The 27,012-nt window shown below is 35.8% G+C and overlaps 1 protein-coding gene across 1 annotated transcript; it reads right to left on the bottom strand.

Annotated features, from left to right (window-relative positions):
• Positions 1–1,005: 1,005 nt before the first annotated feature.
• LOC148853084 (serine/threonine-protein kinase STY13-like) lies at positions 1,006–23,452 on the bottom strand. Its single transcript, XM_088944256.1, has 3 exons — positions 23,242–23,452; positions 21,722–22,812; positions 1,006–1,771 (listed from the first exon to the last, which is right to left on the bottom strand). The coding sequence occupies exons 2-3, from the start codon at positions 22,624–22,626 to the stop codon at positions 1,432–1,434; spliced, it is 1,245 nt and encodes a 414-aa protein (XP_088800382.1). The 5' UTR covers positions 22,627–22,812; positions 23,242–23,452; the 3' UTR covers positions 1,006–1,431.
• Between the last annotated feature and the right edge of the window lie 3,560 nt (positions 23,453–27,012).

The raw sequence follows: 27,012 nt of genomic DNA, 5'->3' as shown, positions 1-27,012 counted from the left end.
CTTCCATTGACATTTGATCTTCAATCCTATTTCTACACTGACTTTTTGGTCAAAATTGATCTCCATTCTCCAACTTACATGGACTCCCTAGATTTTCCCTACTAGAGTTCTGAATAAGCTAAGGCTCCATTAGTGAAGAGTGCAAATACAAAAATGCATGGTTTATACACCAGCTTTGTTTGTATTTGCATTCAACATATTCAAATTTACACTCTTCCCAAACGGATAAAATCAAAATGGATAAAAGACAGGCATTTTGCTCTCTAAAAGATCTGAATTGCAACGGAAGGGCATTTTTGAATTCAATATAATCTCTAAGGCCTTGTTCGTTTTTCATAATGTCCCTTACTTGGGTAAGTACAGTTACCCAAGTAAATATTTCCTGGGAAACACAATAGGGTAAATTCACTTATCTATGTTCTTTTAATTCCCAAATAACTTATATAATAACTTTTATACCCATAAAAAGCCAATGTTAGAATAGACAAACTCATCCCATTATGTTTTGTAAACTTTCCCTCCACGTGAAAATAAGATAGTTAACTTATCCACCTAGGAGATGGGTATCACTTAAAAAATAAGAAAACTAACTTTACCATGGGGCCCGGTGCACTGAAAAACGAACACTGTAAGGACTCATTGACCAACTTTCCCCCTCCTATTTCCCCCAAAACGAATGGGACCTGAAAGCAACATATTGGTCTTCCCTATGCCCATCTAACAAACACAAAGGATTAGAGGCAGCTCTAACGTGACTAACCACCACAAAGATACTGGGAAAAACAGGGCTAAATATTCAATGATTTCTTTCTTATTCATCTATTTGTCCCTTATGCATAATGAATGCACATGGACATGCCTAGCTATACTATGGTGTCATACCACAACTAATTTTTCCAAAATTTAAACGCACGGAAAGAGTAATGTAGATGGTATTGTCATTGGCAACTCCTTTTAATTCAGGTTTGATGTTTGGAATGACTAAGACCAGTGTAGGAAAGAGGAGAAAAGAAATGATAACAGACTGTAAATTGCGAATAACTTAGTACAGCAATGACACCACCATCCAACAGCAAACAAAAAGCAGAGTAATCCGGTAAAGAACCTGCTTTTGTTAAAAGCAAAGCAACTAAGAATGCAGGCCCACATATAACAAGAAAGGGAGGATGCACATCAATCTCCTCTACTACTACTTCAGAAACAGCAGTCCAGTAAAATAAAACCAGAAACCAGAAACCAGTAGATACCAGAATCAAGCCCAGTACATACCAGAAACCGGAGACTGGTAGTCCTTGTAACAATTCATTTTTGTTTCCCATCTGAAAAAAGAAGACTGGTAGATACACAGGGCTCACATAAAATCACCTTCTGCATTTTTTATCTTTCCATTTTCCTGTTTTCTTTGTTCTTTTTTTTTATCTTGATTCTGGATCAGTCAGCTGTCATTGGTTGTGTCATGCAACACCTGAAACGGGCCTTGCGGACAGTAGTCATGATCTCCATCTCTGCATTCTCAAGCATCCTAACAACCTCAGTGAATGGAGGGCGAACCTCGGGGTTGGCATCCCAACAGCGTGTCATGATCTCACTTAGTGCAGGAAGACAGTCATTAGGGATAATAGGCCTGACACCCTTGTTCACAACGGCAAATGCTGCCTGCACTGCTGTCATATTCTGGAAGGGAAGCATGCCAGTGATGAGCTCCCACAGAACAATTCCAAAGCTGTACACATCAACCTTTTGTGTGTATGGCCTATGCTGGATCATCTCTCTGCAATAGCAAACAATAGAAGCACTCAAGTAGCCCCAATTGGAAATTATTTGCAATCAATCAACAACAAATCTGGAAACATAATTTGTTTGGAAACAAAGCAAAATAAACATTCAGCATTTGCAGGAAAAAGAAAAAACACCTATTTCACAACAAAAACAAATTGGAATAATGAAAACAACTGTTGTGTTTTGGATCCTGATCCCAAGAAAAATAATTAAAGGTCAATCAACAATATACGGAGAGTGTTTCACCAAAAACAAGTCAATTTGGTTCACTTTAAACTGTCATTTTTTCAAGAATGGAAAGATTCAAAGAACCGAAGGTTGGATCTGCACACCAATTAAACCATAGCTTTCAGACTGAATCTAAACCTGGAAAATGCAAGGATAAAAAATTTCTTACTATCTCTAGTTGCAAAACAGAAGCTTCAAACATCAGTTTGAATGAAAATTCTGGTAAATGTGAAAAGGGAATTAATTCATGGGAAGTCTAATGAAAGCTTCCAGGGCACCAGCATGGAGATATTTAAAAAAAATGTAAATATAAGATAAACTTTTGAAAATAGTAACAGAAGCATCCATTCATAATAAGACTCAATTTATAGCCATATTAGGAAACATAGGATTTAGTGTAAAGCAGATAAGGTACGAATATTTAAATCTGTGTATACTCCTTTTGTATTTCTTTCTTTTGACTACAAGGAAATTCTTGTAATTGTACTATATTTGCCTTTAATATCAAAGGGCATAAATAATATGCCATCACATAAGTTCTTACTAAAAAATGAACTTTTGAAAATGGTAGAATAAGAACGAGTACACACTTAAAACTCACTACATAACCAAAATAGCTAATTAAATATGAAGAATATACATCAAACAAAAAAAATACAAAGAATATAGGGCTAATAATATACACCATTACATAAATATGCATGAAGAAATGGTAATTGTAGAGAACACTAATGTGGACCCCACTAAAGGTGGTCCCCACTGTTCGTATGTCAGCAATAAGTTATGATTAGGATTAGTTCCTTATGATAAGATTAGGACTAGTCTTATCATAAGGAACTAATCCTCTGCTGACACACAAACAGTGGGGACCACCTTAGTGAGGTAAACATTAGTGTTCTCTACAGTAATAGAGTAATTTGCTACAAAAAAAGGTGACCCAAAGCTGGTCATAGGTTGGCTACAAAAAGAGGAGAATGGAATTTGGAAATTTGCTAATGAAAAACAGAAGTGGCTGACCCAGGGAATGGAGATAAAGTTGCAGTGGGTAAAGAGACGTGCTAATTCTTTTGCTGGTACACTTACAAAGCAAGGGGTGGGAAGGGATACTTTGTTTTGGGCTTTGTAGTAATTTGATTTTCTTTTCAGGGAGGGTTAAGAGAGTTTACCTCTGCCCTTGCTTTCTTGAATCTGTTTCTTTAATGATATTTAATAAAGGTTTCTATTATTGATAAAAAATGGTAATAGAGTGATTAACTTTGCATTATAAAGAAATACAAACACAAATTCATTTGAGGATTTATTATTTATCATGGACTTTCTCCTTTTATTAATTAAAATTAAATATCATATTTAAGTTAGAGATTCCTGACTTATAACAAAAATACATCAGGCAAATATGTTATTTGCTTTAGCCTTTTAGGCTTGGAAAGACCTTCACTATATGAATTTGTTTTGTTTGTCTCTTAATTAATAAAAGAACAATTTCAAATTTCACTTTACAAGCTTCAAAGGTTTTAGTGAAGGCAACTCCAAGTTTTTATCCAATTATCAATAAACCTGGATGCTTGTACATGCCTAGCGTACTGGCATCAAACATGACACATACTTGATACATCATTAGATAATGCACAGACTCTTGTGTACTTTATAATTCTAAGACCTTTGAAATATGTAAATTGGTGTATTCTAACAAATCATACCATAAAAAACCAACATATTTTCATGTCCAATGACACTTAGTGATGTAGAACGGGTAGGGGTCCTACCAAATTAGGATCCGGTGATGGGCTTTGTGGGGATAAATGAGGGGACGTGGATGATTAGAGATGAAGAATATGGATGAGAAAGCAAGTAGAATGCACTAAACAACCAGAATTCACTAAACAAGTAGAATGAGACAGATCACTTAACAGAAGAAATAAGAGAGAGAGGAGAAAAAAAAGAGAAAAACTTCTGACAACAAACTAAACCAATCTTTATTTCTTCAAATCACTCCTCTTCAAATCCAATTACAAGAGACTCTATTTATAAACTCAACTTACCAACTTGGATGTCTCTTTTCTGACTATTAGGACACTTAAATAAGGACTCCAACTCCTAAATTCTAATAACACTTTCCTAATCCAACTAAAACTACTTTAAATAGTAAGTCCGAGATTTACCGTGAATAGTAATTTCAAAATATCAATAAAAATCTGAAAAACAGAACCCTATTTTTAATCCACAACTAGAAAATAAAAAATAAAAACAGTACTAACATCCTATAACCCAAAAATAAAATTGGTTTGTTTCCCCATGAATTCTTTCCTTGCTTCTGCCTCTTGCATCACTAACCTTCAAAAACTAGATATAGAAGCATGGAAGAAGCATAAAAGGATGTTGAGTTCCATATCCATGTATTGGATCTTGGAAAATGGAGTTGTGCTCCATTTCCCATAGTGTCTATGTCCATGTTCAAATCCAGTTATCATAACCAATAACCATAGTTCTCAAGGTATTGCCTAAGCGCCCTTGACTGGGTGACCTACCTAAATGCCTTGTTTGTTTTGTAGCAACAAGACTCCCATTTAGGCAACTAGGACCTGCCTAGGCAACAAAAATGACAAGGCAGATGCCATATTATGATATATTGCTACGTTTTATTAATATGTGTATGAATCATCCTTATCATCATAGCCTTGTCCCAAGCATATGCATCTTGTTAAATTATGGTCATTAAATCATTTCCTTTTATTCTTACGTCTTGACTTGTAGCAACAAGATGCATGCTTAGGCAACAAAAATGACAAGGCAGGCGCCATATTACGATATCATTCCTCTCACACGCGTGCGTGCACATACATTATATAAAACAGCAGCTCCATCCTTGTTCTTTTTGTATTTTTGCTCTCTACCCTAAATTTATATCGTAGAAAACTATAGCCTCCTATAGTTTCTAATTGATATAAAATTGCTTTTTTAATTACTTATTATATTAATATTTTTAAAAAATATTGAAATTAATATATGTCAAATATTTTTATCTTTCAGATATGATGATTTCCCTATTTTGAAAGAAAATCTCATCATCGTCCATGTCTTATCCCAACTATATGGGGTCGGCTACATAAATCCTGTTTCACCAATCCACTGAGAGAAAATATTCTTAATTAATGACGAGAATTGCTATTTTCTGCTGAATGGTATATAAAACTTTGGAACTAGCCAAAAGTTAGCTCTTTATTTTATAAAATTCTTATCACCCAAGTGTTGCCTAGCTGCCCCACTGTTGTCCAGAATCACCTACACACCTTGACAACCATGACCATAACATGAAAAATATTTGCAAGGAGAAAAAAGAGGGGCATGAATCTCCTGGAGGCTAAATAAAGAGAACCCTAGACAACAAACAAATGCAAAGAAACAAAAGACCTTGCCAAACTCAGAATACAGACTGAAATACTCAACTCCTATGCCAATTAAAGATGTAGACCAACATAGAATGTATATCCCCATTGGTCCCCCTGGCCAAAATGTTGGCAGAATGAGGCATTTGACCTTTTCCAACTTACCTTCTTAACAAAACTTAAAGACCCACTATTATCCCCTTTATACACACACACACACACATCATTTAAAACATACAAGCTTCAATTTCCAAAAGAAATCGAGCAGGGGGTTAATAGGGATCAGCTTTTCTGGGCTCAGTTGTAATTGTTTTTCCTCTTTCTTTGCTGCTGGTTGAGGTGAATCTCTCACCTCTCCCCAGGCTGATTGTATTCATCACCAAACATTGTTCGGAATGTTCCTTGCCTTGTTCTTCAGGCTTTAGGTACTCCTTGTACTTTAACTGCACTTCTTGCTTTTATAACACTGAGGTTTATACAAAAGGAGGCAGATCAAGGGAAAATAAATAACTAAAACCCATTTACACCCAATCCCTAGGAAAGATTACTTAGTCTCTGATATACAAAGAAAAACTAACAACTACACCCTCAAAGTCTAGCACAAATACACAAAAAAAAAAGAAGGAAAAAAATCACATACCACAAACCACCACACAAAGATGGTTACCACAAACCTAGGAGACGATTGTCTCCAAGAAACACAACCAAATCACTCCTCCCAACAATAATTAATAAGTATATTTAATCTGCCCTCTTTGGATCCCATCTTTGATTCTTCTCCAATCCTCTCTAGATGTATCTACCACCCTTGGGTATTCCATATCCTGCCTTGGGATTCCTTCAGTTTCTTAACTTGCTATTTTCTCTTCTCAATAATAGTTGGCATTTTAAGATTTTTATCCTTAAACATTAAATTACAAACTAAGAATGTAATAATATAATAACCAATTTACTTCTTTAACCTAATGGTGTTTTACCTACACCTTGTTTTATTAACAATGAAATAAATCCATTAAATTAAAGAAAGGAAGACGAATAAGATAAAGTATCCTCGTTTTTTTATCAATAACAGAAAAAAGAATTCATTAAACATGAAGAAGATAAAGTATCCTCATAGAAAAAGAGCCCATTAATTCAATTACAAAACCCAATTAATGCTTTACAATCCTGTGCGAATTCTAATTAAATTGGTTTTATCACATCATTAATTCTTTCAGCGCCAAGGCTCAATCCATAATACCGGAGAAAATACTTGGCATATTAGCAAAAGAAAAAATCAGAGACATGGAATAAAACATCAACATATTTCCTAATGTTTTTACGACACATTTCCATTTCCGTGGGTTCTGACATGAATGTTACTAGAATAGACATTCCCCTTGAAAACTATCAATAATACGTGGAGTACTCAAGTACATGAGATGGTATTGTAACATGAGGAGTTGGCAACAATATTGTAAATATATAGAGCAGCAGTATTATTGCCCAGCATGATGGAGATTAGGATAACTTGAAATTCTTTTTGGATAGGTGTAGTCCCAATAGGTGATAAAATGAGTGAAAGTAGACTTGGATGGTTTGCTCATGTGCATAGAAGTGATTTGTTGCAAGTTGAAGGGGCTAGAAGGGCTAGGGGTAGACCAAAAGGACATGGGTAGTAGTAAAAAAAATGTATTTAAGTGCCAATGATTTAACAGTGGATATGGCTTTTAACAGAATGGAATGGCGAAACAGGATTTTTGTAGCTGACCCCATATAGTTGGGATAAGGCTTGGACAATGACAACAACAATGAAAACGATGATTATGATGTTTAGGTAATAGATTATTTGGTTGATCTATTAGAACCATTTGCATTTTTCTGCAAGTTTTTTTTTTTTTTGTCTTGCTATAGACTTCAGCACATTATTTTGCCTACTAATGTCAATTTATTTGTTTACTTTGATGGTTAAGAACAAAATAATAATTTAAAAGGGTGCACCTGTTCTTCTTTTTATCATTTCAAAAATACCATTTATATTTCCACATATTTTACAATGTTTCCTTAATGTTTGTAGTTTTTACAATATTTTCATAGATTTTTGTTTGATAAATATATTTTTCATACAACATTTCTGACATTTCCAACATGTTTCCTATATTTGGATGAAGAGCATTTCCACAGACACTGACATTTATGTTTCACGGTAGACGTATCAAAAGATTATTCAATTTGCTTGCTTTCCAGATCTGTTGGAACTTGGAAGACTGTAAACAAGAAAAACTTCCATTTCAGTCTGTCTTCAATGGAGATGGAGGGTCACTGGATAACTTCAGGAGATCTATTTTGGAGTTGCTAATCCACCTTAAAAATATAGAAGCAGCAGCCCCAGATATCTAGCACTGATGTCAACCATCATCCTCCTCCAAGCCATAAAAGCCACAAGGCCAACTTCAATGAACATCATTATTTGCTCTTTGTCTTTGAAGATGTGCCACTCTTGAATAACTTCAAGAGACCTACCTGGGAGACCCCAATCCACCATTATGATGATCATGAAAAAGAAGCTCCAGGTATCCTTTGCCTAAGAGGCACTATCAGAATAGGCAGTCTTGTTCTCTTCCTCCAAACCACATGAACTACATAACCCAACTTAACCATCATTGGTGGTCCATTATTGATAACCCATCTCATTCAAAAAGAACTATTAATATCCCATCTAGTGCCACTAACCAAGTAACTGCCTCCACTTGGGAGGTTCAGAAAGGACCAAACCTTTTTCTTTGACATGTGAGCATGCATGACCATAAATCAACATTTCATAGAAAGAGCAAACCATGAACTAGCTCCTTCTAATTTTATGTGTTTATCTTCACTTTCTTAAATTATTTCTTTCACTATTTGTAATAATAACTATTATCATCGTTTGAGGACCCCAGACCAACCTACTTTGATGTTTTACTCCAATCTCTAATTCAAGTTTTAAATCAGCGGTATAAAATATCTACTAACAGTATATCGTTGAAGAGTAAAATTAGGAGAAGTATCATCTATTCCAAAACTTTAGTTGCCTCACAACATGAGGTTAAATAAACCAAACAAGAAATGAAGTTGTTAGAAGTCACAAACTTCAGATTTGCCCTCAAACTAATGAATGGGCAATGAGGAAAGACACTGAACTGGAATGTGAAGTAGGAAGGTCAATGGCTTGGGTTTGAATTACTAATCCATAACAAATCCAACTACAAGCCATTAGATTAGCATATGAGTGATCAAAAGATGTATCATATAACCACTACTCAAGATTGAAACAATAACCTCCTGCCTCCTCTTTCAAACCATTTTTAATGATATTAGGAGCTTTATTCATTCAAAGAATGATAAGAAATACAAATTAAAGAATAACATAGGAAGTACAAGCTAAATAATATCCAAAACAAGACCAAATAGAACCTTTCATAATAAGAGGCAACAAGAAAAACAAAGAATCTGACACTATGCAGGAAAGGATGAACCCCAGTGCAACTTAGTCAAGTTTTAGCCAAAGAGTTGGTTGATCTCCAGATCCATCAAAATGATCCATTCCTTCCTCATGCAAGAGCCTTATATGAAAAAACCACAGATCCCCACTACCAATTCTAGGCCACCTGATGCAGCAATATCATCTTGGCATAACGAGTTCAATACCTTTTGGAAACCTCAAAGAAAGACACATTTCTTCCAACCTTAATTTCATGAACTGATAAAAAAAATAAAGATGTAGCAACAACAAATAAAACAATATAAAGCCAATGAAATGTCCATCAGAACAAAAGCAAGCTAAAGCAAAGACTTCGATCATTCCCCATAGAAGAAATACAAAAAATTTCTTGTTGATATGAATTTTGGTCAATTTGAGTTTTTACTAATCAGTTGATCAGTTTGAAATTTTTGAAAGTTACCTTCTAGTTTATTGCTGCCATAGGAATAGGTTAGTCATAAAAAAAAGGTCAGTTTAGTTTAAAGAGTTCTATTAAAGAGATTTTAGAATTTTGAAAGGTTATGGTTGCAATCACATCACTTGCCTTTCAGTGTACTCCACAGGGATCTGATGGTGTATGTTGCTTGCTGACAATAGAATATTAATTAATAAGATTAAAGACGGGCATAGTGCAAAGAAAGAACAATTGAAGATGCTCCAGAATCCAAACGTTTCAAAATAAGTCACACTAAGATGGAAAGTAGTAACAATATTGGTCATCGATGATCAAGAGATACCCCAAACTAATATTTTCAGGAACCTTCGATCAATTATCCACAACAAAGAGAAGCTCAAGAGGATGTTGCCTATAGAGTGGTTGTGTGATCAGACTATAGAATTAAAGAGGTACATCTGGGGCATCATGTGGCCAGCATATACCAATGAGACTAAAGGAAAATTTTACTTTAATTCTATTAATAACATAGAATATACAAACATTATGTGGTGTATAAATATGTAGGCAATTGGGCAAAGTGATCCTCAAAGGGTGCCTTGTCACTTAGGCATCACCTTGACAACTATGAATTAGAATACTCAACAACTATGATCACAAACCTAACATACTTCCAAATATCCCCTTAAAGCAAGCCCATATACCTAAATATTTTATTCAATCCAACCCACAATCCTCATCCTCCCATATACGATTAATTTTCCAACCTCCCCTTCAACCATCTAACCAATTCTTTTTTTTTTTTATCAATAACTCTGAAAATTTTCATTAATTAAGATGCTTTAGGATACAACAAGAAGTTGCAAAGATCTCAGCATAGAAGCTAACCCAGGACAGAATTACAAATGTTCCCAAAACATATCTGTTCTTTGAACCCCTTGCTTTGCTAAGCTATCAGCCAAACTGTTGGCCGATCTCCTAACCCAACCCACCTGAATTGACATATTCCTTGACATCCATTTGAACCTTCTGAAATCATTCTTCAGCTGCCAGGTCATTCCTTTCCCTTTCTGCAACCATTTTATCACAGTTTTTGAGTCTACCTCGATGATCAGTCTATTGATCCCCAACTCTTTGGCCTTCTCAACCCCATATACTGCAGCTAGAAGCTCTGCCCTGGCCACATCACCCTCCTCCACAGGACCGGAGAACATAGAAATAATGCTCTGTTCTCCGGTTCCATGATGGTTCCAACCTTGAACTTCTCTATCAATCACCTCCTCTAAATCTCTCTTCCTATCTGTGATGCTTGGCACCATTTATTGTAAACCTTATAAAACTTATACGTCAATAATGTGGACAGTAACCTATCAAAACTAAAAAACTTATCTTCTTCTCTGTCTTTCTAACTTTGTCAAATAGAAACTCATCATTATACTTTTGATGATTTGATTCTTCCTCGCTGTCTTCTCCAATATCTTCATTGTCATCACTCTTACTATTATCATCAGATATGCATACTGCCAACTTTGACACGTGTTTTTTTCCTGAATTTCCACATTGGATTATCATTTTTAGGTCCAATATTAATGTCACTTGGACCATTTATAACTTCAAATTCAGATGGCATCACCTTTTTATCTTCTCACATTTTCTGAAATCAGACAGACCATCCAAGTTCTACTATCCCATTCACCCTTTTTCTTACAAACCTTTTAAGTTCAAACATGCTCTTGGACCAGAGAACCCACTCTTCAGCAGAAAAAATCTTGGTTACATGTATTTTTTTATAGTGAATAAAAAAAAATAAGCCACCAAAGCAAGGTGCTAAGATGGCACCATGCCCAACAACTAACAAAAACAAGCCAGCAGCCCAGCATTTAACAGAAAGAGACCAAACCCAACAACCTTCCCATTTGGTAATCAGCACCACTTCACCACTTTTTTGTTTTCGTTTTCATAAAAGAAAGAGACACCCCCCCCATCAACAGCATCACCACTACATTCCAAGCCTCTCCTCCTTCTCTTAATATAGCTTTTTTCATCCTCTCTTCTTCCTCCTCTCAAACTCTTCAAAGGCTCTTGGAAAATGCATTTCCACCCCAAAATAACAAACCTAAACACTTGCCAACCTCTACATTCTTATCAACCAGCTTCTCAATCTCCACACTTCCTCTCTTCTCTTTCCACTCTAATGAAACCTCTGCACCTCTTTTTTCAGCTTCACTTCCACCCTCCTTTTCCTTCTCCGCAGGCTCTTTTCTTGTCTTTATTTCCCCATCAGGTAACATCATCAACTGGTTCTCCATCTTAATAGACGTTTGATGTTCCTGAGCCAGCCCATTAGTGGCCTCTTGGTTCGTGCCTTTGAATTTTGCTCCCTTTCTCTTATACAATCTTTTGTACTAGTTAGTAGAACCTGCCCCAACCAAGCCCTCTTTCAACTGAGAGAAGACTTTTAGTGGCATGCACAATATGGGACTTGAACCTCAACACTTCTTCAACACCACCAACATATCAGTAACTTCGTCCTTGTCAGATAAATTCCTTCTCCAACCCAAATCTACACCTAACCTTCCAATTATCACTTCGCTGTTCACCTGCCTCTTGCTATCTCCTGACCAGCAATTTTTTTCCACCTTTCTGCCATCACCCCCCCCCCCCCCAATAGCCCCTTCAGAGGCAGAGGCATCTTCCAGTTCCAACTTCCACTGATATCCTTGCAACATTCACTTTCTCGTTTTCTCCCACCTATTCCTGTCATTGAACCTCAGGAACTTACTACAGTAATCCCCAATCTCCTTGAAAGTCAACAAGCACCAAGCATGTGAAGGAATTCCCAAAATTCCAATCCACAATGCACTTCTTCTCCATCCATTATGAATCATCCCTACTGCCATGAACCACCAGCTTAGCCTTAGGTCACAGTTCCTAATCCTCTCCCTTCTGCCTCCAAAACCCCATGTTGCATCTCTTCTTGTGTGAAACATAAACAAAAACAAGGCCTCATATTCATCAAAGAAGGAAAAAAAAAAATACAAGGCCCTATTCAGCTTTCACACACCCAAAACTCTCTCACGCCATTCAAGCACCACCCAGGCATCCACCTTTTCCTTTTCCAATTCAACGCAAACAAATCATCCCACTATGCTCGCATTCAAAACCTTCAACCTCTCGACCATCTTCTCTGCCTGCCTCACGTTGACCTGAACTCCATTTTGCATTTCCATCAGCTACCATACAAGGAGATAGACCACCCAAGTTCCTACAAATAACCACATCATCCCCAATCCATATCAATCTGACTTTTGGCATGTTTTGATACATATCCCCAATCAACTACCCCTTTCCTTATGTCTCAACACTGTCTAGAGAAGATGACCTGTCCTTAACTCAAACACTGTCCTTGAGAGCTGGATTTAGTACTCCTACAACCTAATCAATTCTCAATCTGTCTACAAGAACTTCCGAAAACCCATCTCTTGTACCTCCACCTTCAAGACACCATACACAAATCTAAATGCCTAATACCTAGGCTCTCCTCCTTGCCTTTTGAAACTTCTTTTTTCTTGATCAATCTTTTATTCTGGAACAGCAAGAAGGATTTTTATTAGTTTAATAACAGATTATAAGTACTTTCCAGCGTATAACAAAATTGAAAGTTCCCATAAAACAAGGATCGCTAACCCTCTTTTTTTGATACAGCCAGCTACAGTTTTGCCCAAAAAAGAGAAAGCCTATCAACTCCCTGTTTTGCTAGAGTGTCTGCCAATCCATTTGCTGTCCTTTTAGTCCACCCAAAAGTAGAGTTAAAGCTCTTAGCTAGTGAGTCAATCTCCCTGAAAGAAAATCTTTACTTCCATGGTGCTAAGTTTATTTGCTTTGCCCAAGAGATGACCAAAAGTGAGTCCCCTTCCACTTCCAGCTCTCTAGTTTCTAACTGTACTGCTAATCTCAACCCTTGCAGGAGTGACAGTATCTCTACCTGAACCAAGTCTCCATACCCAATTGGTCCTGAGAACAGTGCCACAATTTCTCCATGATGGTTTCTGAATACTCCCCCATATTCCAGCCCTCCCTGGGTTCCTGAAGGAGCTACCATCAAAGTTCAGCTTCAATTTGTTTGGCTCTGGTGGTTTCCAATCCATTTTGACAAATTCTCTATGCAAATCCATTTGTGCCACTTCCTTCCATTTTCTTATTATGCCATTTGTTGACATCTTTGAAGAAATCTACTGTTTTTACCCAGTGAGCAGATCTGATTTTTATTGTTTCAATTATTTTCTCCTTAGATCTGCTTAGAAGTGTAAAGTGGGCTGTGCCGTGCCACGGCATGGCCCGTGGGTGGCCCACGCAAAGTGCAGGCCATGCCGTGCTGGCCCGCAGGCTGTCACAGGCCGTGCCACTCTCCCCGGTGAAAAATTTGGGGATCAGCCCAGCACGGCCCACGGCCCAGGCCGGTGTGGGCCCATGCTGTGCTGCGGGCCGGGCTGGCCCATGGGCCGAGCCTTGGGCTAGGTCGGGCCGTGCATCAGGCCAAAGCTATTTATTTAAAAAAATTGACAAAAGACTTAAAATTTTAATTTTATATGAATTTTGTGTATAAAATTGCTTATATATGAAATAATTAAATAAATTAGTATAATAAAATTAAAAAATATTTATTTTATTAATATATTACATACTATATATTATTATATAATTATAATTTATATAATATTATATAACTATATATAAAATATATAAAATATATATTTATATATATAATATATAAATAATATATATGGGTCGTGCTGGGCTGGGCTGTGTTGGGCTGCGGGCAGCACGGCCCGATTTACACCTCTAGATCTGCTCTTTTCAATGAAAATCCTTCGATGTTTTTCTTCCCAAATGGCCCAAACTACAGCTGCTCTTGTTAGCATAGTTGTCAAGGCGACGCCTAGGCGGGCAACTGGGAGACTTTTGGAGGTCACCTCACCTAACACCAATATGGTTTTCATATTACCCATATATATTTGTTTTATCTTTTTAATTCTTATGTATATTTATATCATTTTATTGGTTGGTTTTATCTTATTAACATACACCCTGTTGTATGTTACCTTCTTTATTAAGATAATTATTCTTTTATTAAAAGTATGCATATGCTACAAGTTTTTTGGGTTTCAGTTCTGAACCGAGATTGAGAAGAGAAGAGACAGAGAAGACCAATGACTAAGTTTCTGTTGTTTCAACCGAGTCTGAGAAGAGAAGACAGAAAAACTGACGACTGAGAAGAAAAGACAGGGTTGCGCTTCAACGTTCAAAATATTTTCCTGTACTTTTGCACTATTTATTTATTTTTTTACGAAACAGGGGCTCCGTCCCCTTATTTTTCTCCTTTATTGAGCTGCATTCAACCTTTTTATTGATCTGAAATAGGGTCTCTGTCCCTCAAACACAGTCCAAGTGGTCTTATTATTCACACATTTTTATTTTCTTATTTTTTTAAGAATTTTCTTTTGGGAACGAAACAGAGCCCCCTTATTTTTCTCTTTTTCTCACTGCATTTCTTGTTATTAAACATTGAAATTAATATACTATGCAAATGATGTATTTATCATGGTATGTTTATGTTTTCATATGGAATTTATAGTTAATTACTCATTTGAATGGTTTTATTAGTATAAAGGTATATTGGTTAGTATAAAAAGACTAATGAAGTAGCTTAGGAGAAGTAGGGATCTTTAAATTTATGCTTTCAGATTCCATTGCCTAGGCGCCTTGACAACTATGTTTGTTACCCTCCATAAGCATTTTGCCCTTCTTTTTTCTGTTGCCGCAGAAAATTGGAACTAAATAGGCTGCCCACATCTTATGGGGGATCCAATCTGCACCCAAAGAGTGAGGAAAAGAAATCCCAAATGCAAGACACAAAAGAGCAAGAAATTAGGAAGGGTTTTACCACTAGCCAAACAAAGGATGCGAACATGAGGGCACTTGGTTGGCCTTCTTTTTTGTAGCAAATCACAAGTATTAATCTTCCCAAATTCCAAGGGACAGGGATTTTCTTGATCAATCTTTTGAAAGCACTTCATTTATGGACAAATGCTGCGATAGGACAAACTCATCCTGTTCTTCAAACAAATTGCTTTCCACAAGATTCAATTACTTCAACTCCCTTGAGCCATCAAAAACTATCAACTTAGATTCTTTGTTTGGCACCATATTCATATCCTTCCTTCACAAATACATCCCACGATATCATTAAGACAGTTATCTTCCACTCCAACCCCAAAATCCTAGCCCTCAAAAGATGGAATGCTGGTTAAAGAACAATAGCCAAGGCTAATAACAATATTGACATAGTTTGAGGAAAGTTTTTAGCTAGTTCATTAAGGTTCAAATGACAGCAGTTTGGCTGATGCAATGGTCAAGCATAGGGTGAACAGGGATCAGCTCGTTTGGGAGTAAGCTTCCCAATTCTTGCTTCAAATTTGTAAGGAATTGAGTTAGGTAGCAGAAGCTAGCCTAAAACAAAAGGGTGCTTAGCACTTTGTTGTATGCATTTCATTTTTTTTTTTTATAATTGTTGTATGCAATTCATTCTTCACATTGCAATTCTTAAAAATTGCATACAATAAAGAAGTACAAAATAGCTATAAGACCAGCACTATAAAAAACATATTCAGAAAATGAATGTGAAAAATCTAGAAAGGACAGAATTAGAAAAGAGCACATTAGATAGGACTTAAAAGTAGCCTCTACCGATGACAAGATAAGGGAAAGTTGACTGGGATTATTTGTACATGTGCATAAACTTGGTGCAAGTAGATGGCTCTAAAAGATATAAAAAAAAAGTAGATGGCTCTAAATGAGAAAGGGGAAGGCCGAAAAAAGTATGGGCTAAAATAGAAAAAAATAACCAGCTACTTAAATTTGGCAGGAAACAAGGCTCTTGATATAGCACAATGGCAGACAGGGTAGTTGAGCTGAGTATAACTAACATAAAATTCCCTAATACTTCAGATGGTTATATAAATGCATTATGAATAGATGTATAGTTACTAGTTTGAGTGGCACGTTAATTTGCATGTGAGGCCAAGGTAAGTATTGGCATTATATAACAAAGATTTCATTCACTTTTGTCACCTCACAGTGCTTAGTTGTTGCCTAAGCATCAACTTGCCTTTTCAGGCCAAAATGCTTAGGCATTACCTAGCCATCTTAATAGGTTATCCCCAATTGGAAGAGAGAAGTACATGGAAATTGAAGTGTACATTCAGCTTAGTAGTAAAGAAAATTAAAATGTCTACATTCATATGCATCCTGCACCAGAGGAATCTTTACTTCTTTGTTAACAAGCAAACCCGTCATATTGGAGGAAGGATGTCATTATTACATTTTTCAAGCCACCTGTTGTTTACCCCCCCAAACCCAATGCAGATCCACTGGCTGAAGCAGAAACTACAGAATTCCATTATTTTAGCATGATTTACTACAAAACAATTCAAGCAGAAGAAGAGTAGTTTGTAAAATCCCAGAGACTTGAAAGAAAATTAGAGAAGTACTAAATTGAAAATGCAAATAGCTAATCTACAAATTAGGGAAGAGAAATATGACAGTTCAAAGAACTATAGTGATGCAACAGTGTCCTATCTCTTTATAGCATTTCATGTCACTTAGTGTGACGATGCAGAAGTACCAAGCACCTAACTATGATTGGTAGATATTTACCATGTTTTAACAACTGTGAACTGGTTTTTGTCAGCTATATGCTGTTAGTACTTGCTGTTTTGTTCCTTCCTGTGATATCTTAAAAGCAAGATATTTTCCATTAATTAGATCTCCTTTAACCATGGTTATTGATCAAAATAGATATTTGCCAGGCTGATCCAGGTTTCTAGATTAAAGCTCAGAAAAAGAATATGGGAATTGCTCATTTTACAACATTCTCATGTCTTGGTACAAAGAGGAGAACCGAGAGGAACAAATATTCATTAGGAAAATGAGTTCACTGATGAATAAATGGCATCAGCAAAATGTAAGGAAAAATGCCAATGCTAACATTAGTTACATGTCATTTAACCAAACCAAAACCTATAAACCTTTAGAAACCTTAACAAGGAAATTAACAGCAATAAATTAACTTCAGAAGTTAGGAACAACACGTCTATTGGTGTTTTAGATTCTTTGGAAGTAGCCTCTTAAGCCCTAAATATATGTTATGTGGACCCTTTGAAAAACTGGACAAGGCATGAGTCCAAACTGGAGCCATCTCAAAGCAGGTACAAGAACAGCACAACTTTAAAATATCTGATCATAAAACCACATATTCTCATGCTAATATCTGGTAAAGATAAAAAAGTTGTAAATATTCAACTCATTTTGTGTATTAAAAGTTCATTTCATTAATTCAATTAAAACACATTATACAATATTGTTTTTATAAATGAGCAACCCCTTTTAAATGAGAGAACCCAATTAAAAATCTGCCCAGAAGAGAGACACAACTAAAAGGATGAGAGGAGACACCCAAAGAAATGAATGGAAAATACAAGTCAACAAATAAAAGGATGTACACTGATGAACAGGTCAAAGAGTAATACAAGATCTCCCTTATCCTACCAGGAACAGAAAGGACATATTAGTCTAATGGCTGATATAAGCATGGGGTCAATAGACATCAGTTTTTTGGGGAGCAAAAGCATAGATCTTTGTACTTGGGTATAGTTGGAATGCCCCAACATGTTGTACGTTTGTAACAAACTCAATGATCTCTATAAAATCATTTCAAAGGTTCTGTCAGAGAGGCTTTGCAGGTCTTACCCTCAGTGATCTCATCCTTCCAAGGTGCTTTTGTGGAAAGAAGGCAGATTGTGGATCAAATTTTAGTGGCTACTGAGCGTTAGAAAAGAAAAAGAGAGGAGAGAAGGATTTGATGGGTAAAGTGGATTTAGAGAAAGACTATGACCTAATGGACTGGAAAGTTCTTTTAGAAATACTAGAGAGGCTTGTTTCAAAGCAAAAAGGAGATCGCGGGTTGAAGGCTGTGTTAGCTCAGTTCATTAGTCAATTCTTATCAATCATGTGGCAAAAGATTCTTCCCAGCCAAGCAAGTAATTAAGTAAGGAGACCCCTTATCGCCCTTCCTTTTCACCTTAGCACCAGAAGTCTTAAGCAGAATGGTGGTGAAAGCAGCTTTATAAGGCCTGATTAGGGGTTGGAGAATTGGTAGAAATCAAGTGGCTGTTTCCCATCCCCAATTTGCTGACAATACAATTTTGTTCTGTGAGGGTGTTAATCTAGAAAAGGTGAGAAACTAAAAGTTGTTGATTGACAACTTTATGGGTTTGTCCAGATTGAGGATTAATTGGAGTAAAAGTGGAATTGCAGGGATCAACTTGGAAGAAGGGGAACTTCTGAGGTTTGCTGAGTTATTGGGGTGTGAGGTTGGATACCAGCCTATAATTTACTTAGGCTTGCCTTTGGGAGGGAACCCTAGGTCCGATGGGTTTTGGAAACCAGTAGTGGAAAGGTTTGCTAGGAAACTAGCCCTGTGGAAAGTGGAAACACAATTACATTTTTTATCAGCTATATGACTAATTTTATTAAATTGAAATTAAATAAGATTAGTACAACTTGATTGGAAACGGAATTACATCACTCTAGGTGGAAGAATTACATTGATTAGAGTCACATTAGCAAATCTTCCCATTTATTTCCTCTCCCCACTTTCTGCATCCCAACTAGGATAGCAGGGCAACTAGAAAAATACATGAGGGACTTTCCTTGGGAACCGAGAGAGGAAAAAAAGGACCACATGGTAAATGGGAAGATTTGCTAATGTGACAACCTCTCTGATGTTTATTTCCTCAGCGACATTTCTTACAATTACAACATCCTCTTATTCTGTCAAATTGTTCTTCTCTTTACCCTTTGAGGACCCACCTGACTTTTCTTCCACCTCCTTAAAAGCTTCCCTTGCAAATTCCTCTCCCCCAAGAAAGAACAAACCCAGGGTTTTGCTTACCTCCACCTCTTTGTTAACCACTATTTCCAAATCAATAGAACCTCCCACTTCATTTGAGTCCAGTATAGTCCGTTTATTTGCAATCGCATCCCAGTATTTAATACATGGCATGTAATATGGGTACTCCATAGGTAATTCAGCCCAAGCATTTTGGTCAGTTAAATCTTGACTGGGTTTCCTCAGCTAATCTATACTACTTAATAATTCAAAATCTTTGCATGACTCCATAATTCCATATATTTGCTAGTTAAGTTGCTTAGCAAGCCTCCCTAAATGATCTAGGAATCTAACAGGTGGCAGAGTTTTTTTTTTTTTTTTGATGAATAGGTGGCAGAGTTGTTTAGGGCTCAAAATGTGTCCCCTGATTCCTGTCACTATCCTAAACCCATTGAAAAAGTTTTCAGCCCAAAAGACCTTACCACATGTTCTAGATAAGTTATAGTATTATGAGAAACTTCTACATTAAAAAATGAAAAGTTGGAAGGCTATTTTTAATAAACAAAAACTCTAAAGTTGGAATAGAGCTTATGTGGACTGCAGGGTTCAATACATATTCCTCTACATTGCTGAAGTAGGGCAGAAACATAGAGAAGCTCGTGTTTGTGTGTGCACACACACAACAAATTTACTATTTTATAAAAAAGGTTGTATAACTTATTGCTACTTGCCTTACATCTATTTACATCCATATTACTGTGGAACTACGACTCCAAAAGATAGTACACTTTTTCCTTATGATTTTGAAAATAACAAGAGATAACCTTGTTTTAAATAAGAAAGCCTAATCCCAAAAAAAAAAAAAAAAAAAGGAATCAGTGTAACATAAAATAAAACTAAGAAAAAGAAATAGAAAACATGTGCTTTTTCATAGAAAATCACAGTATTTTCTTTTATTGGAAACAGTAACTTTCATTAAAAATAGCAGTTAAACACATACAATGTCGACCACTCAGAGCATGAGTGTTGACCCCAAATATAGCCCAAGAAAATCACAGTATGATTGCAATAACTATCCCGTATTAAGAAATAAAGTATTCATGTAACTCAATCAAGTATAGCTTAAATATGTATAATTCAAAACTTAAAAAAAAAAAGAGTATATTGTTAAAAAACGCACATAAATGGAATGTGACTCTTTATGGAGAGGCAGCACCTTGTGCCTCTCTAAGGGGATTCTCATGTAACCGATCTTTGAATTAATGGAATATGGCTCTTTACTTATAAAAAAAATGCACATAAATAATCCTAAAATTACATGATAAATTGTGTACATCATTTCTGCAATCACCATTCAGACCATCTATACAACCTTGGCTACTGCTATGTAAAGGTAACATTACGATTTTTTTTTCCTGATCAGCAAGATAATGTTAAGAATACTAATGCAACTAAATCCATTAGCCATGGATTTAGGTTCTCTGTATCGTTCCTGAAGTTAATGTAATTCATATCTGGAGGACAAATGCAAAACAGACAGCAAATAAACTCCCTATCATAGGGTGAATATGAAACAAATATTGAAATTTTATGCGTTCTAGAAAAAGCTGGTATGTTAGAAAAGGAAAAAAAAAGGAGTAAAGAAGCATAGTAGTTATCATTGATGCTACTGTAGAATTTGAAAATTATTGATAAACCAGTTACCTCAATTGAATGCATCACTTTTCACTTAAATCATTCTAACTGACTTTTCTCTTCTTGCATTTGGCATCTAGAAATGTGTGACTTTACACCAATTACAGTATTTTTCCAAATAAAGTCTAACGTACAGGTACCAGCTACCTCATGTACTGCAATCTTTCATCTTTTCATTAAATTAACCAACAGGTATCAAGATCCTACAAAATCATTAATTAACTAAAAAGGTGGATGAAACGATAATATCGATTGGGGGATATGAAGTGGCTTTTCAAGACAAGTATCATACTCAAACTGATCTTAAAGAAGATTCTGGATGTCACAAAAATAGGCATTATAAATAAGAATTATTGCCAATCTGCAGATGAAACAGCTGAATTCTGAAGTTGAATAAGCTAGTGGAGATTAAGGCATTTTCATAGACTCCTCTAGAAATAACTATGAATGAAAAGGAGAGCTGTAAACAATGAAATGAAGGAAAATCTAGAGAAACATTCAAAGACAGAAATAGGACTCTCAGACATTGAAGACATGATGCCAGTGAAAACTCAAAGAGAATTGTGGGAGCATAAAATATTCATACTTAAATTGTGTTGTGAAAATGTTAATGTTTTAATCTGATTACACCATACTGAAACCATCAAGTGGTGACATACAGATAAAGTGATAAGCAGAGTAATTTACAACAGAAGCATGTTATTTGATTAAAATGATAAGTAACTTGAAGAACCATCCAATAATTAAGAGAAAAGAAGATATCTCCATGAAGAGAGGATCAAGAATCTTACGGGGCCATCCAACGATATGTTCCCGTCTCTGGTGTCATTCCCTCTGTCTGAACCTCAATCCTTGCTACTCCAAAATCTGCAATCTTGATTGATTTGTCTGAAGAAATCAAGAGGTTGTCTGACTTTAAATCCCTGTGAATGAAACCAAGCCCATGTACATATGCCATCCCCCTAGCAACATCCAAAGCCTGCTTGACTGCCAATTTCAAAGGTACCGACCGATTATGCCGTCTCATCAAGAATTGTCGAACTGACCCACCCTTTGCATACTCTGTCACAATGCACCAAACCATCGGCTTACGACAAGCTCCAATAAAACGTACTATGTTCGGGTGCTTCAGTGTAGCCAGCATCATGACTTCCTGCTGGAACTGTTGCTCCATCAACTGTGCCCTCTCTGCATTGTTCTCCGGTCTTTCCAATATTTTGATAGCAACATCCTCACCATTGTAAGTCCCTTTATAGAGCTTCCCAAAAGCTCCCTGTGCAAAAGCAGTCCCCATGTTAAGCTTCCTCAAGTCGATTGTCCATTCATCATAGTTTTGTAGCCCTTCCGTGGGGAATCTGGTATCCATTAGGGCCTGGGCAAGGGCATCATCGCTCAGGGCATGTGAGACTCTTCCTGGACGAACACTGTAGCCTACAGAATTGTTGTCCATCTTCATTGGACGCAGCCCAGGGTGGCCCAAGATATGAGTGTGGGAGTCATTTGACCCAACACTACTGTTATCCACAGACATCGAAACCGAACCCCCAGCATTGCTGGTCTGCATGCTTCCAACACTGTCAATCGACATGTTGGAGCCTTCCCCAATTTTATGGTAGAACCCTGATGTGAAATCATAGTAATTGTGTTCATTGTTGTCGTTCCCAATAATCCCAGCAAATTTCGGACCCTCCACCATCTTCTCAACCAAATATAATAATCTCCTTCAAGTCCTCTTATTTCTTCAGCATCTGGTTTACGAAGCTCAAAGCCCTTCAAAAGAAAACCCTAGCATGCAACAATTTTTGATCTTGAGTTCTTTCTTAAGTTACATGCTGCAGTTTCCTCAGCATCGGTTCCTCCGAACAGAACTTCCACAAAAGCCCTAAAAATCAGTCATACAAAAATCCTTAGGAATAAAATTCTAAATTTCTATCTCCTTCTAGTCCAAAGGCTTTTCCTAGCATCAGGCATCATACCTTTATCAACCCGGGTTTACCAAGCCAGCAAAACCGAAAAACATGAACCGAAACCAACCGATGAAAAACTTGGAAAAAAGACAACAATAACAAAATTACTTGATAAGAACTAATCAAACGAACCAAAATCCTATTTTTTTCCCAGTCGCACCAGAACAATAAACAAAGACGTCCCCGCTACATCTACATCAAATTCTATCAAACTGAAGCAGGAGAAAAAACAGAAACAAAAAACCCACCAAAACCCAAAATCCACGAAACCACAGTCAAGAACCCTAAAAACAAGCAAATTCACTGATCTAGACCTTCAATTCACCTACTATACTAACACATACCTCGATCAATAGGATTCTCCTCTATTACTCTCCCAATTCGAGCTCCATGTACGATTCTGGGGGACGAACGAGGAGATCCGAGCTTTAAACACGAGAGAAATGACGTTTACGAGGAACGATTACCACCTGTTAAAGACGGAGACGACCAGTAGAAGAAGATGAGTAAGTCATCGTTACACATTTCCTTTTTAGCCTCGTTTTTTGATTTATTGGTTTATATATTTTTTCATTTTTTAATTTTATTCGTTATTAATTTTCTTATTTTGTTATTATTTTATAATTTTATTTTCACCCTTGGACCAGATCCCATTTTTCTAAGCTACTACGATTAGTCTTCACGCACGCGATAAATTGGAATTTATCTCGATATATCGGGAACGATTCCAAGTTTTCGGATATATCGCCTTGGAGATTCGACGTATCGGGGGATGTTAGAAACAAGTAGTACTGTCCGAAGAATTTTTTAGTTCACCAGAATGTCCCTGTTTAATATATAAAATGACGCCTGTGCAACCACGAGATTCGTCATCGATTTTACCTTGAAGAGTTTTGGCTTTTTAGGTCAGTTCCGGAAACTTCGTGGGCGTTACGGGTTGTTAATTTGGAAATGGAATATGATCGTGGAGGAAAATGACCGTTATTTCCTCGTATGTATTTAATGCACACGATAAGATGAAGTTAAAAGGATTAATTTTTCTGAAAGATAAGTTAAAAGGATTAATTGAGCCCATGTAAGCAAGGCGGACCCAACGAGCGATGGGGCCCATTAACTTTCAGCAAACGTCTGCCACGTGTATTAATCATGAGCTGGCTTCTCACGTGCAAATGACTGGTTTAACCGCTTACCATCTTGAGTCCTGCTTTTGGGTCGAAAGCTGAGCTGGCCTTGGGAAGCTTGGCTGGCACAAGGTTGGGGACAAGCCCGTAATTGGAATAAACATTTGAGACACTTTTTTATTAATAACTAGTAAACGTTTACATGTATTGCATGTAACAATTTTAAATAACAATAATAATTTTATTAATTTTATAAGAATTCATGTAACAAAGATTTATTTATAAGCAAAATTGATGTCGAAGCTCCATGACACATTTTCAATTAAGGGTTCATTTAAGTCCAATTCAAGTATTATATTTTTGGATTATGTCTAATTTATATAATCATAATTTAAGTTGTGCTTTAGTAATAATGGCCAATTTAATATGCTCTAGATAAATTTGTATTCTTTTTTGTATCTTAATGTAGATTTTTTATTAATTTTTATTGTTTTGTTATTATTTTCGTATTGTTTTAAGGTAAAATTATAAAATACCTCCTCTTATACCTATAAACCACCTTTGTGGTTTAACCCTAATAAAGGCCTCCTTTATAGTTTTGAAAAATAAAAGTGCAAATACCTTATTTTCCTTGGCTTTTTAGTAAAACAGGACATTAAAGTTATCAAAATACCTTTATCATTGTTAAGGCATTATCGTACAAAATTTAATGTTTCAACTTAGCCCTCCATTAGTTTATTTTTTCAACAACTTTCAAAGAATAATTCTCCCTACTCTTCTTAGATGAAGTAAGGTAAAAGGCTAAAGTGAAATAAAAGGAAGCAAATTTTTTTTTCAATGTCTTTTAGTAAATTTACATGTGAACAAAGTTAGATAAGGGTAAATTTGGTATTTAAAAACAATGCATTGCATCAACATTTTTATTAGAATGCTACAACAAGGGAGGTTTTGTTAAGGTCAAAACATAGGGAAGTTTCATAGGATTGTTAGAAAACCCAAGGAGGTTTTTATAGTTTTCCCTATTTTAAATGAAACTTAAATTTTTTTTTAAATGTAAGGTAATTTTAAAATTAACAGGTAATCTTATTGTCTGTTTTGTTTTTTATTAATGAAATTACCTTACCTTTTAAAAAAAATTAAATTGATATTAAATTAATTAAACTATATTTAAAATTAACAACTTTTATTTTTATTATTCCTTATTATAACTATATTGAGTTTTTATTTTTTGTGGAACTTAAGTTGGTTTTAAATTAGTAAAAATTAATTATAAAAATAATAATTATTAGATAGTTTGTACTAGTTCTATATTAAATTTAAATTGATAACAATTTTTAATTTATCTTATTTATTTTTATTTATTAAATTATTTTTATTATATTAATAAAATTCTTTTTATCAATAACAATAATTAATAATTATTCTTAATTTATTTAAGTAACTCACTAAATTATTTTTACTAGGATTAATTATTTTTATTATTAATTTCTATGATGTTTTATTCAATGTTTTCAACTTATCATTGACGTAGATTGTTAAACCATTAAAACCATCACTTGACCCTATTTCTAATTATGGGTTTCCTAAAACCTACCCTGTTCAACATGGGTTGAACCATTGGCCCTTTTGACCCAGTTATTAGGTCACATGCTACAATATATAATGTATTGAAAACTTTTGGAGGATTTAACTTTGCGCTTGGTTGTTTGGTTAGGGATGATCTTTTCTTATTTTGGATAACTTTGTGCAATCTTTGCAGCCTCACTATACGAAAAAAAAAATCAATTTGTTGGCCTCAAATTTCAATTTTTAGCTCTTGTACTTATAAAAAATAAAAAACAAGTAGACCTTCTATTCTACATATATAAATGAATGACATGTCACAGTTTGACTCATCCAACCCAGACAATCTAGTCTTTAACCTGTGGCCTAGAGTAAAAACTATTCAACCTCCAAGTTAGTTTTAAAAAACCTCCAAGATTAATTAATTTAAAATTAAGTATTTTTAAATGCAAATAGATTATTTAGCCTAATAATATATCATTGAATATCTCCATTTCAATATAATTAATCTTTATTAATAATTACAATTTAATGTAAATATTGAAGGGATAGGAAATCCATCACATGGACGCCCAAAGATTGCGGGATAAGGGGCAAATTTCAAAAATTTTTCTCTCCCTTCAACTGGGAATTGAATTCCCTATTTAGAAAACCATATTTTCAATGATCATTCTTGAACCATAAACTGAACCAGCTCTGAACCAAAAGGAGTAGGGAGAGATAATACCTGATATATAGAAGTAGTATCTCCCAATGGAGGTGTTCACGCCCAAGGAAGGATCCAAAATCTGCTCCCACTGAAAATGGCGCAATGCAGGGTGGAGAAGAATCAGCAGTGTTCTTCCAAAAGAACTTGATCCTTCTCAAGAATCACCTAGACGGCTTGTGAATACAACTCCCACCCAATCTTTTCTCCAAAAGATTGGAATCAAGATCCAATCTTGATTTCTCCCAAGAACTGGAGATTGAACTGCTATAGGCGGCGGCTGCAGGAAGGAGGCGGCAAGAGAGTATTTGTAGGGTGCAGAATTCTCTCTTCTATGATTTCAGCTTTGAAGACAAGACTATCTATTGCTTGCTTGTGATGTCTAAAGGTTGCCGCCCCCTCTTCCTTTTATAGACTTAAAGGGATCAACTCCTAAATCCCATTAGGAGTTGCTAACTCAAATCATATCTGGATTAGAAGTCCCTTTAAGATAAGGGATAACCCTTATCTTATTTGCAGATCAGATAAGCCATCTCCTAATCTAATTAGGAAGTTTCCAGATCTAAATCTTATTTAGATCTTGGACTCTCTAAGTGGATAGGGTGTGGGCCCAATCCTATCAGCTGATCCATCTTAGAATTCGCCCCTTAAGTGACTAATCAAATTAGTCCAATTCGAAATGGGCTTAAGGCCCATTTAATGTATTCATTTAGCCTTCTAAACTG

This window comes from Nelumbo lutea, chromosome 5 (assembly GCF_056320005.1).
Source record: "Nelumbo lutea isolate HS-2025 chromosome 5, American lotus-T2T, whole genome shotgun sequence".
Classification (NCBI taxonomy): Eukaryota; Viridiplantae; Streptophyta; class Magnoliopsida; order Proteales; family Nelumbonaceae; genus Nelumbo; species Nelumbo lutea.
The sequence above is the reverse complement of the archived record's forward strand: the minus strand, read 5'-3'. Positions and strand labels throughout refer to the sequence as shown.